This window comes from Marmota monax, unplaced genomic scaffold, assembly GCF_021218885.2.
Source record: "Marmota monax isolate L192 unplaced genomic scaffold, Marmota_monax_Labrador192_F-V1.1 WCK01_AAM20220418_F8-fsc00021, whole genome shotgun sequence".
Classification (NCBI taxonomy): Eukaryota; Metazoa; Chordata; class Mammalia; order Rodentia; family Sciuridae; genus Marmota; species Marmota monax.
Genome location: NW_026695228.1, coordinates 23,803,051 through 23,816,274, shown reverse-complemented (window position 1 = coordinate 23,816,274; position 13,224 = coordinate 23,803,051). Strand labels below are relative to the sequence as shown.

The following is a 13,224-nucleotide window of genomic DNA, read 5'->3' as shown; positions in this document are numbered from 1 at the left end:
AGTGTCAATTCTACTGAAACCAAATAAGTGCCCATGATTGCAGGGCTCAGAGCCTCAGAACTCAGAACTGATGTTTAGTATCAGAACCTGGACACAGAACTTGCTGCTTCTCCTTTATTCCTGCATTTCCATTTCTTTGATTTTGAGTTCCTCAAACAATTCCACTGAGTCATTATTTTTATTGCACATTGTGATCTCTATGAAATTCACTCCTTTTAATTTGTCATTTCTGAACTTTCCCCAAATCATTCCCATCTTTGGATGAGAAATACTTGAAAATTCTCATTTGTCCCATAAGATATGATTTTCGAAATAATTTAATCTCAAATGCCATGTCATGCTAATAAATTGTATGTTTTGCTAAAAAGAGTCCTAATTTGTATTAACACGTGAAAATAATATTCATCAGCTAAGGATATTTTCATAACTTTATTGTGGAAGCACCTATGAGAAAAAAATATTTTTAGTACTATGGATAGGACCCAAGTGTGCTTAACCACTGAGCCATATTCATGGACATTTCTGGTTTTTGTTTGATGTAGTGTCTTGCTAAGTACTTAGGGACTCACTAAATTGCTGAGGCTGACCTTCATCCTTGATCCTCCTGTCTCATCCTCCTTAGTCACTGGGATTAGAAGCATGCAACACCATGCCTGACAGAGAATAGATCTTCAATTGTGTGTTCATGATTTATTTCCTGTATGACTTCCAGAACTTCCAATCTTCATAAGGTAGCCTTTAACATACCATGGTGTTAGCTTGTCATTAGGTTTTATTCTCAAATTTGGATCCTCTTTCTATTTCAGCATGGTGCCCACAGTGCCTAACATAGTCATGGGCAAAACAGGTCCCCAGAGGTACTTACTTCGCCATTTTCCCAGGCACATATTTTTATGTGCTAGGCAATACATTTTAAATGCTAACAATATATAAATGGTTGATAGATTAATGGTTTGTAGGTCCAGGCTCTGGGCAAGGAAGGGAGTAGATGGGGCTATAACAAGACAAACTCGGGACACATGACTGATGGGAGCTATTCTGTATTTTTTTTTGATGATCATATATTATTGTAAATGTGAGGTTCAGCATGACATTTCCACACCTGCCCACAGTGTGCACTGATCAAATCCAGCCTCCCTTATCCACCCTCTCCAACCACTTCCCAATGTCTAGTAATCTCTATCCTTTCTTCAGGGTGACATTTTACTTTTTTTTTCTAACCTCCTCTTGGGACATCATGAAGTGCTTGTCTTTTGGTATCTGCCTTCTTCACTTAGCACAATATCCTCCAGGTCCATCCACATTGCCCCAAATAACAGGATTTCATCCTTACATATGGCTGAGTATGTTCAAGTTGTATATATGCCACGTTTCTTTCCTCCTCTCATCAGGTGATGGGCACTTAGCTGACTTTATAGTGTAGCTATTGTGAATGATGCTACAGTAAACAGGGCCATGGACGATTCTCTTTGCTGTGATTTTCATTTCCTTGTTATCAGTGCAAATACCTGGCTGTGATATTTTGCTCAGTGTGACTATGGTGGAAGCTCATGAAAGGGGCCTTGAATCTCTCCCTGTCAGTTTTCACTACTGCCCATTAATCTACAATTTTCTCCAATTAAGTTCATTTGAAAATTATAAATAAAAAAAGTGATGGACATCTGAGGAAGCCATTTATAAACTGTTCAAATTTTGATGTGTTTCCCTTTCCTCTTGAACCCATGACCACTGTTCACTTTCTCACTTGTAACTGTAAGCTGTCGTTGCTGTTAGAGAACATCTGTGCTTAAAATTATCCTGTGTACATTCTTCAAACAAGAACAGGTAAATGAAAGAGAACACCAACTTGTTGATAATAGGCTGTGGCTTTCTGTCAATCCAGACATAAAATGTACAGAAGACTGTGGTGAAGTTTGCTTTCTGATTGGGGTAAAAATGTTGGATATTGAAATAAACACACTTGGGACAATAAGAAATGTTGGCATCTGATGTTTCATTGTTCTACTCTCGGCTGCGTAGACACCAGGGGAGATGGTACAGATGGACGTGTGGCTTTTACTACTTAAGAACCTCTCCTACTGCCTCCCTTCTGCACACTCATGAGAACCCCACACTCTTCTGTTCTTGTCAGAGTCCTGAGTTCCTCTGTTCAGGCAACCTCATCAATAATAACATATCCGGGTATTTAGTTTCTATCAAACTCATACTCACATCCGAAATCAAGAACCATCATTTGGTACCTCATTATAAAAATGTATGTTCATTACCAGCATGAAATTTCTGGTATTGTCAACAAAGTGTGATGAGTGCAGGAGGTGCTGTCTTATGGTTTCACATTTCAAAAAACACAGCTCACTCCTCTGTTAAAGAGAGACATAGAAAAATTCTGGAGATGCCAAAGACTGTGTGCCCAATGTGAGTCAGTGTTTGGAGGGCACAAGATACCAAACCAGGGTAGGTTTCTTAGTTTTAGACATGGGAAGAAAAGTGGAACACAAAGGGTGGATGTGGTGATGGGTGATGGGACATTGGGAAGGTGAGGTCATGGATTGGTGGTAAAAAGGGGCAGATTAATAGCACTCCACTCTGATCTCAGGGGAATCTATGCAAACTCTTACTTTCCTGATTATAGACCAGAGTCTTGCAGGGAAATCATGTGCTTAGAGGTTGGAGTAAAAAGAAGGACATGTGCCTAATGAGCAGATAGAGAAAGCTGTAGGCTGTGATTGCTCCTGCTCTCCCTGAGTGCACACCCCGGGGCACACTTGATTCTTCAGGATCTTGAAATCTGACCTGAGGACCAAAGCTGGACCCATTCCTGTTCTCTTGTCTGGGGTCAGAGCCTCACTCTGCACCATCAACATCCATGGAAGACCTGAAGCCTGTGCATGAAGACCCTCCCATCAGAGATGCCACCCAGGTGAGCCTGAGGACCCAGCAGACACGGCAGGATCTTTCACCTGAGGTTCCCTGAGAGCCCAACTAACCTGGCCTGCAGCCCACAGATGGTGGTGTCCTTTGTTGGCTTAATGAATTTATTAATAGATTTATAAGATTCTAAAAAGGAGAAGTGACCAAGAAATTAGCAGCACGGGATCACTGTGTTGCTAATGGTAACAGAATGGTATCACTATGTTGCTTATGGTAACAGAATCTCAATTAGAAGAGGGATGGGAGGCATGAAGTGGTTCAAATAAAGTAAACTGTAAGTCTGCTTACCTTTGCAATGAAGGGGAATTCATAAATCCAGTATTACTTATGGAGAGATTTGCACTGGAGGGAGCTCATTTTATTTTTTTTAAAAAAAAGTTATAATGGAACATATTTCAGCCCATTTTCACATTGGTGAGAAAGATCCAGATTTAGTAATTTCTATAAATAAATTCCTGCAGGAGAAAATCGTGATATAGATACTTCATGGAATCTTCTTCCTCTCTGGGTATCCACATGGAAAATGAATTAAGAAGTGAAGACAATTATGCCAAAGAATTTTATGCTGCAAGTATTTCACAACCTGTCAAGAAGAAGTCAGCGGGATGGCCGTCGACCTCTCTATTTCAAATTGTTAAGACCCTTTGCTTAGGGTTGGAGTGTATTCCCTCTCATTCTATTTTTTTTTAATTCTTTAGAGTTTTATGTTCACAGATTTTGCATGTTGTCCCTCATTTCAATTACAAAAGCACAGCACAGAAGTGGACATGTATCTGTGGGGAGTCTCTGAAAGTCTACAGATTCTAATGTTTTCCAATAGGCTAGTGTTTGTTATTGGGTTCCTGGAAGGGTTTTTCATTCTGAAAGATGTTACTCAACAATCGCATATTTCTTGACTTGTGAATACTTGCTTGAGATGAAAATGCTGGTGAAAGTTCTTGTACACTCTTTGCACTAATAAGCCAACTTTTCAACATATTTCAAACTTATTGTCATGTCTCTCTTAGGTCTCTGTGACTCTTGATTTTCCACGATGTAGAAATGTAGGCATTGCTCCTCATCATTTCACAAGAGAGCATATTCATCCTTCACAAGTATATTGGAGTTTGTTTATCTTTAGATAAGACTCAATCATAAGTTTTTACTGTACTTACTTATCTTTTATTTCAAAGGTTCTAGCAATTTATTTTTACATTTTCTTGCTAGTACCCTTTTTTGATAATTATGCAACATTTTCATGTATCAAAACATCAGAATATGCCCCATAATCATATAATAATTATGTCTAACAAAATAACATGCATAAAAATTTTTAAAAAGCCCCAAACCCAAGAACAATCATGAAATGATGCCACACACAAAAAACAAGCAAAGTAATGGTAAGGACTTAAGGAGATTGAAAGGCTAATTACCCTGATGTGATCGTCACATAGCATATACATATATGGAATGATCACATATATACTCAGTGAATAGGCACAATGATTCTGTATGAATTTGAAAATAGTGAGAAAAGGCCTGTCTTATCTGCTACATAACTAGGGACAAGCCAATAGGTCAGGTGAAAGGGGCAGAACTAGGGAAAACAGATCTGCTACTTCATATTCAATGTTCCCCACTTTGCTGTAGGTACTTTGGATATCTCCTCTTGTGAATTGCTGATTTTTGAACTTTGGTCATTTTTTTTTCCTTTTGAAGTGTATGGTCTCTCAGGTGCCTTGACACAAGGAAGAAGATCAGTGGGAGGGAGGAGAGGAGGGAAAAGGTAAGTACTGCGGTCTAAATGGAGCAAAATAGATTCCCTGCATGTGAGTCTGTGTCAAAATATCCCCGACAGGGCTGGGGCTGTGGCCCAGTGGCAGAGAGCTTGCCTAGCACATGTGGGCATTGGATTTGATCCTCAGCACCACATAAAAATAAGAAAATAAAATACAGGTATTGTGACCATCTACAACTAAAAATATATAAAATGACCACCACATTATGTTTCACTGCAATGCAATAATGGAAACATTTAAAATGTAGATTAAGAACATGATGTCAGTACTTTGGTTTTTCAGCAAATTTATTTTGCTGCTTATGGTTTGTGCTGGGCACTCAGCAAGGGTCACTGGGTTTGGAACACTGCCAGGACCCAGGAAGCCTTTTTCTCCTGGAGAAGAGACACGTGGGCTTGCTGGGTTCCCCTGGGTCCATATCCACTCTTTCTCTCTCTGCCCTCACCTCTTCATGTTCTGTTCACCCCTTTGCCTTCTCTCTCATTTTCTCTCCCTCCCCATCCTTCTCTATTTCTCTTTCTCCCTCTATTGACAGCACAGCTTTTCATGCTCCTTTTTAAACACAGAGAACAGGAACATTCTTTTTTTTTCTTTCTTTCATACATGACAATAGTGGAATGCATTACATTCATAACTATCCATTCACAGCACAATTTTTCATAACTCTGTATATAAAGCATGTTCACGACAATTTATGTCATTATACATGAGCTCTCATTGATTTTTTTTTGCATTACAGTTCTTCATACACCATTATACCACAATTTATCATATCTCTGTTTTTATATATGGTGGGTTCACTCATTTGTTCAAGGAAAAACTGTCGAGTGCAATCTCCTGGTACCCTGTCCACATTCTTCAGAGAAAAGACAAACTCAGCTTGTTTTGTTGAAGATCACAACCTTGTCAGGATGACTGGTGCTGAGTGGCCATGTCAGAAATCAGGCTATGAGAGTGTGTGAGTGTGTGTGTTTGCCTTGTGGAGGGCTCAGAAAAGGCGACCTGATTTATATATTACAGGGTGATTTTTAGCAGCTAGAGGCCAGAACTTAACCCTCAGGTGGTAGCAAGGAGGGAATCCTTTTGTAATCCACAGAATGTGTTTGCAGCAAATCTAAGGGCAAGAGATTCAGGGTGCAGATGAAGGAGTCCCTGTACCTTGTAGCCTCAGAGAGCAATGAGGCCAGCTCATCCTTTAATATTCTCTGCCACCATCTCTCATCACTCTCCGACTTTTTTCCTCCTCCTTGCCAACAGCTTTCTTTTATGCCTCAGGTTTTGAAACAATCGTATTCCTTAGGACCTGTGCACTGACTGTCCTCCAGTGAAGACCACACCTCTGAGGATGACTTGTGGCTCCTGCCCTGCCTTCCTTGTGGTCTCTCTTTGGATGCCCCTTCTTCCTGCTGGTTTTCCCTGCATTGCTATAAAAGTACAACAGCCTCTCTACTCTTTCTTTTTCTCTTAGTACACATCACCATGGGACTTACTAGGTGATTTTAACCATTTTTGCTTATGTTCTTTCCCTCTCCTTGGATAATGGGGATTTCTTTGTTTTAACTCATACAGATTACTCATCCAATGCGTGGAACATAGTTGGTACTCAGTAATTAGTTATTGCTTTATTTTTAATTGACATATAATTATACAAGCTCACAAAATAACTTTATATTTAATTACATACATAAATTGTATAATCATTGAACAAATGATTGGCTTAATTTTCTGGAATATTTATCATTTCTCTGTGACAAACATTCAAGACCTCCCCTCTATTTTAAAATAAGTAATATATTATTTTTAACTATAATTACCCTACTGTGCAATACATCACCAGAAGCTATTCCTCTTCTCTTACTGTATTTTTTTTCCACTTGACAAGCTTCTCCTCATCTCTTTGGGCCCAGAATGCACCTCAGGTTCTGGTGACCATTGTGCTATGCTGACATTCTGTGAGATCAAATTTCTCAGAATCCACACAGGAATGATATCATGCAGCTGTAGTGTTCCTGTACCTGGCTGATTTCACTTCATAAGTGTCCCCCAGGTTCATCTATGTTGTCCCCAATGATAAGATTCGTCATTTTATTAATAGCCAAATATTAATCCACTGTGTATCTGTACAAATAATATTCCACTGTGTATCTGTATGGCCAATAGCCTTAAGAAATATGCTCAAAATTGCTAACTATCTGGGAAATGCCAATCAAAGCCTAATTACAGTTGGAAGGTCTATTATCAAAAAGACCAAGGATGTCAAGGGCCAGTGAGTATGTGGAAACAAAAAGGAATACTGACCTAGAGTTGGCAGGAATGAAGGTTATTGAAGCCATTATGGAAAACATTATGGAGAATCCAAAAAAAATAAAAATACAGTTATCACTTGATGCAGCAATCCTACTACTGGGTATGTGGCCAAAGAAAATGAAATGGGTATCTTGAAGAGTTCTGCCCTTCCACGTTGACTGATGCACAATTCAATGTAGCCAAGACAGAGAAACAACCAAAGTGCTCATGAGGGGTGCTCAATTTATACTTCTCAAGGCCTGAATAACTTTCTATTTAGAATTCTGAAATGCGTGACTTCCTAGTGAAACCTTGAGAATAAAACAGGAATTCCTCATCAGAGGTGGCACAGGATCCCTTAGGGGACAAGAGCCACACATGTTCTATAAAGGTTATTTTCTTTCCTTTCCCTTGGCTTTTCTCCATATTTTTTGAGGTATATGGATGGTATCCAGGGCCTTGCAATGTTAGACTATCACTCCAACATGAGCTACACACCCATCACTAAAATTATTATTTACAGCAAAATATGTAGTGTTTCATTTAAATGTTGTAAGTATTACCTGTCGGTGGGAAAATTAGTTATGCTCTTTAAATACTTTCTGCTAGTCAATGCACATGGAAAGAGAGAATGATACTCAACATTTAGAATTCCTTCTTCTGGGACTTGCAGAGGACCCAGAACTGCACCCCTTCCTCTTTGGCCTTCTCCTGTCCATGTACCTGGTCACTGTGCTGGGGAACCTGCTCACCATCCTGGCCACCATCTCAGATTCCCACCTGCACACGCCCATGTATTTCTTCCTCTCCAACCTGTGCTTTGTGGACATCTGCTTCACCTCCATCACGATCCCCAAGATGCTGTTGAATATCCAGGCACAGAGCAAAGCCATTCCCTACGCAGGCTGCATCTCCCAGATTCACTTTTTTGTACTCTTTACTGGGTTGGATGACTTACTTTTGACTATCATGGCCTATGACAGGTTTGTGGCCATCTGTCACCCCCTGTACTACATGGTCATCATGAACCACAGGCTCTGTGGATTGCTAATTCTGGTGTCCTGGATTGTGAGTGTCCTACATGCATTGTTACAAAGCTTAATGATATTGCGGCTGTCATTCTGCACAGACTTGGAAATCCCTCACTTTTTCTGTGAACTTAACCAGGTGGTTCAGCGTGCCTGCTCTGACACCTTTCTCAATGAGGTGGTGTTATATTTTGCTGTTGTCTTTTTGGGAGGTGTCCCTCTCACTGGCATTCTTTACTCTTACTGCAAGATTGTGTCCTCCATCCGTGCAATCTCATCAGCTCAGGGCAAGTACAAAGCCTTCTCCACCTGTGCGTCTCACCTCTCTGTGGTCTCCTTATTTTATGGCACTTGCTTAGGTGTGTACCTCAGTTCTGCTGTGACCCAAAACTCACACTCTACTGCAACCGCTTCAGTGATGTACAGTGTGGTCACCTCCATGCTGAACCCCTTCATCTACAGTCTGAGGAACAAGGACATCAAATGTGCTCTGAGAACACTCTGTGGCACAGGAGAATAAAAGTGTTAATTGTGCTGAGACTGAATAAGTTCCCATGATTGCAGGGCTCAGAACCTCATAACCAGAATCCGGGATTCTTCATCAGAAGGTGAAAGCAGGACTTGGTCCTTTTACATTAATGCAGAGTTTCCATTTCTTTGATTTCAACTTCGACCTACAGTCCCACTACACCTTTAACTTTATTGCACACTGTGATCACTATGAAATACAATCCTTTCCCTTGTCATTTGCCAGCTTTCCCCAAATTATTCCCACTTTGGATGAGAAATACTTGAAAGTTCACATTTATCCCGTAAGATATATTTTTTATACATAATCTCAAATGACATATGTTATGCTAAGTAATTGTTCATTTTGCTTAAAATATGCTTAATTACTATTCACATGTGAAAAACTGCATATAGCAACTAAGGCTAATTTTCATAATTTTATTGTGGAAGTATATCTTAGAAAAAAAATTTTTTAATACCGTACTTTGAAACCAAGGCTGTTTAACCACTGAGCCATAGGCACAGCTCTTTCTGTTTTTTATTTGAGACAGTGTCTTGCTATGTTGCTTAGGGCCTTACTACATTGCTGAGGATGGCTTTGATATGTGATTCTCCTGCCTCAGACTCCTGAGTCACTGGTATTGCAAGTGTGCACCATGGCTGGATGAGAATAGATATTCAATTTTGTATCTTTGATTTTTTCCTATAGTATTTCCAAAACTTCCATTTTTTATAAGGTAGTCTTTAACTTCCCAAGGTAGTAGCTGGTCATTAGGTTTTATTCTCATTTTTGGATTGTGTTTCTATTTCAGCGTGGTGTCCAAAGTTCCTAACATAGTCATGGGCAAAACAGGTCATGTCCCCAGAGGTATCTAGGCCACCATTTTTCCCAGGTGCATATTTTTATGTGCTAGACAACACTTTTGAAATGCTAGCAATGTATAAATGTTGAGCAGATTGATGATTCTGGGGGGCCAGGCACTGGGCAGGGAGAGAGGTGCATGGGATTGTAACAGGGCAAAACTGGGGATCCTTGACTGCTGGGAACTGTTCTGTATGTTATTGTGATGAGCGTAAATAATTGTAACTATTAAGGAGGTTCTGTGTGATATTTCCACACATGCCCACGGTGTACACTCATCAAATATAGCCATTCATTATCCACCCTCTTCAATCCTATGTATAGTAATCTGTATTCTATATTCAAGTTAGCATTTATTTTATTTTATCTTCCTCATTGGAAAGAAAGCATAAAGTACTTTTTTTATATATCTGCCTTATTTACTTAGCACAATGTGGATCTAGTTCCATCCACATTGGCCTAAATGACAGGATTTCATCCTACATAAGGATAAATGGTGTTCCATGTTGTATATATGCCACGTTTTTTTTTCCCTTCACTCCTCTGGTGATGGGCACTTAGATTGACTCCCTATCTGAGCCTGTGTGAATGATGTGGTAAGACATGAGCAGGGAGCTTCTCCTTGCTCTGTGTGTTCATTTCCTGGTTAGCAGCACTGATAATTTGCCAGTGATATTTTGCTCAGTGTTACCATGGTGCAATCTTACTAAAGCTTCTTTGGATTTCTCTCTGTCTTTTTTTTTACTACAACATGTTAATCCACAACTTTCTCCAAATGGAAAGTTCCATTAAGAATTATAAATAAAGAGGGAAAGCAGAGCAAGCCATTTGTACATAGTTTAAATGTTGATGCATTCTCCTTTCCTCCTGAACTCATGATTGCTGTTCACTTTCTCCCATGGAATTGCAAGCTGTCATTGCCGTCCTGGTGCATCCTAGGCTTCAAATTCCCCTCATGTGCTTTCTTCTAATGAGAGCTGGCAAATGAAACAGAACACCATCTTGATAACAATGTCAACCCAGACACAAAATGTACAAAGACTGTGGTGAAGTCTGCTTTTCACATTGTTGTAAAAATGTTGGATATTGAAATAAACAGATTTGGGACAAAAAGAAACGTTGGCATATGATATTTCATTGATCTTGATCTCTGCTACATGGAGATGAGAGAATACAGTACTGATGAATATTTCATTTAGAATATGGTTTTTACCTAAGTAAACCTCTTCTACTGCCCTCCTTTTGCACAAACATAGGATCCCCACACTGTTCTGGACTTGCCAGAATCCTGAGTTCCCCTCTTCAGGCAACCTCATCAATAACATAGCAGTGTCCTTAGGTTCTATTATTCTAGAATTTTGACAGTCAGGAACCAGTTCAAAGCCTTTTCTGAATGTGGGTCTAAACTATGGGTAATATCCTTGAATCATGCACTGGTTATGTGAGTCAGCATTCTGTTACTATAACGCAATACCTGAGATAATAAATTTATAAGGAGAGAACATTTATTTTGGCTCACAATTTTCAAGATTCCAATTTGTTTTGGATTAGCCCCATGGCTTGGCCCTATTGCAATGAGCACATGAAGAGGGGTTCCAAGCATGTGGCAGAGGAAAGCTGGTGATCTCATGGCCCAGAAGTAGAAAAAAAAATAAAGGACAAGATAGAAGTCCTACAATCACTTTTAAGGATAATTCCCAAAAGAACTAAGATTTCCCACTAGACCTTCCTCTTAGTATATCTGCCACCTTCCAATAGCACCAAGCTGGGGACCAAGCTTTAACATAGGGCCTTTGGGTGACAATTAAGAATGAAACTGTAGCACTGGCCTTGAGGTCTTCCTCAGTTCTGCATGAACTTTGTTGTCTAGATGACCTTGGTGTGGCTTTGGTGTCACCCACATGTTGAGCCACTTTGTCTACTGTCTGAGGAGCAGGGAGTTGGAGGGCTCAGGTGGATGGTGCCCCAGTGAAGGCCATGGCAGGACTCTCCTGAGCAGCAATGGGTACCACATCAATGGCCCGAGAGCCTGGCCTCCTCCATCCAGCCCATTGACGACTTCAGCTTTCACAGGTTTTAAAGCCACTCTTCCCTGGGGTCTCCCCTCAGGAGCTCCCTGTCCTCAGGACTGTTCCTGAGGTTCCACATTGGATCAGCCTTTTAACATTCACCAGGAAATCTCAGTTGTGTGAATATAACAGGGCACTTTCCCAGTTATCTACAATAAGGGATTGTCTTCAAATTTTACAAACCAAATCTTGTACCTTTAACACGTAACCTTACAAGTGATGCTCAGGGTGCCTTTTTCCCTGGAAAAAAAACAGAGCTGTGTTCTGAGGTGATGCAAATGAGACCAACTCTGAAGATTTCCTGACTTTTTGTTGGATCCTCTTTCCTTCCCAACATCCTTATCTCACCGAAGTTTTCAACTCACACACTATGAATTCCTAGAAATTCTGAACCCTATCTCATCTGTGCCTGCAACCCTGATGTCTAGTACAGTTCCTGGTAAGGATTTTTTCCTCTGTGAATTTTAGTTGAATAGAATGAAAATTAGAAAATGATTGAAGAGAAAGAAAAGAGAGTCTGAACCTCAAAACTACACATGGGCAAATTAACTAAGAGGCTTTGAGGTAGAAAAAAATAAAAATCCAGAACCATGGAGGTAGATTTTGATTATAACAAAATAGAGAGTTTGAAAATATCATCCAAAGACATACCTGTATTTCCTAAAATTCCTGGGGCAGTCTTCATAGTAGTCAAATGTGGTATATTTAAAACTGAGGGCTCTTCAGCATTCAAAAAGAAGGAAATCCTGTCATTTACAACAGAATGAAGGGGATAGGCCATTGTTTCCCATGAAAGAAGCCAGACAGAAACAAACACTATGTGTGCTCCTATGTGGAGGCCAAAGAAGCATCATTCTACTTACAGAATAGTGGCCCTGGAGGCTGGGGAGGAGGCAGGAGGAGGAGGAGGAGGAGGAGGGGAGCCTGGATAACAGGTACAGGAACACAGGTGAATAGGAAGACCCAGTCCTGGTGTTCCACAGTGAGTGTGGTGGGTGGGGGCTGCAGTGCACAGAACTTGTCATGAGTTTAATGAAGATCTGAAGTGAGGAGCGCAGACCTGGAATTATAAGGTAATGATATGGGGAGGGAAAGTTCCCTTAAGCTATTTTGTGCAGCACACATTGTGTGCATGGGCTAAAAATATCACATTCACCCTATGGATATGTACAGTCACTTGTCCATAAATATTAAATTAAGATATTAAAACTCCACTCAGCATTTGCCACTTTGTTGGACCATCTGATACACACTGTCTCTGGAGGTTCCTGGTCACTCCTTCACTAGGTAGCAGGACCTTATGGTCACCAGGAAAAAAATGAGGTCACAGAGGGCAGGCCATGGTCCCTGACCTCATGTTAAGATGGCTCTAGAGAAGCTTTACTAAAGTATAAATTAAAGTCAGAGGAAACAAGAGCTTCTGATACAGACTCCTGTTTGTGGGGTTCTCCCCAACAAAGAATCACTCTGTCTCTGGGTGTGGCAGATTTAGGACTTTATCAAACACCAAGGAAAGGTATTCAAAGTCCCCTTGATGATTTTAATGTGATTTTCTCTGTGTACTCATGAAATTTAGCACATTTTCATGGTCCTAAGCCATTTGTATCTATTCTTTTAGGTCACTGACTCAGGCACATTGACCATTTTTTTCTTGCATTTCAAAAATTGTAATTGTTTTGAAATAATTTGTATATGTCTATTTTGACATGTGGGATTTCATTTAAATTTAAATTTAAATTTATTTTAGAGTGAATCGTATT

The 13,224-nt window shown here is 40.1% G+C and overlaps 1 protein-coding gene across 1 annotated transcript; it reads left to right on the top strand.

The window, feature by feature from the left end:
- The first annotated feature begins 7,613 nt into the window (after positions 1–7,613).
- On the top strand, positions 7,614–8,543 carry LOC124087700 (olfactory receptor 7A10-like). Its single transcript, XM_046436669.1, has one exon. The coding sequence runs from the start codon at positions 7,614–7,616 to the stop codon at positions 8,541–8,543; it is 930 nt and encodes a 309-aa protein (XP_046292625.1).
- Positions 8,544–13,224: the final 4,681 nt, after the last annotated feature.

Excerpts from the sequence above, each read along its gene's own strand:
- LOC124087700 (XM_046436669.1), top strand. The coding sequence starts at position 7,614 with ATGGAAAGAGAGAATGATACTCAACATTTAGAATTCCTTCTTCTGGGA.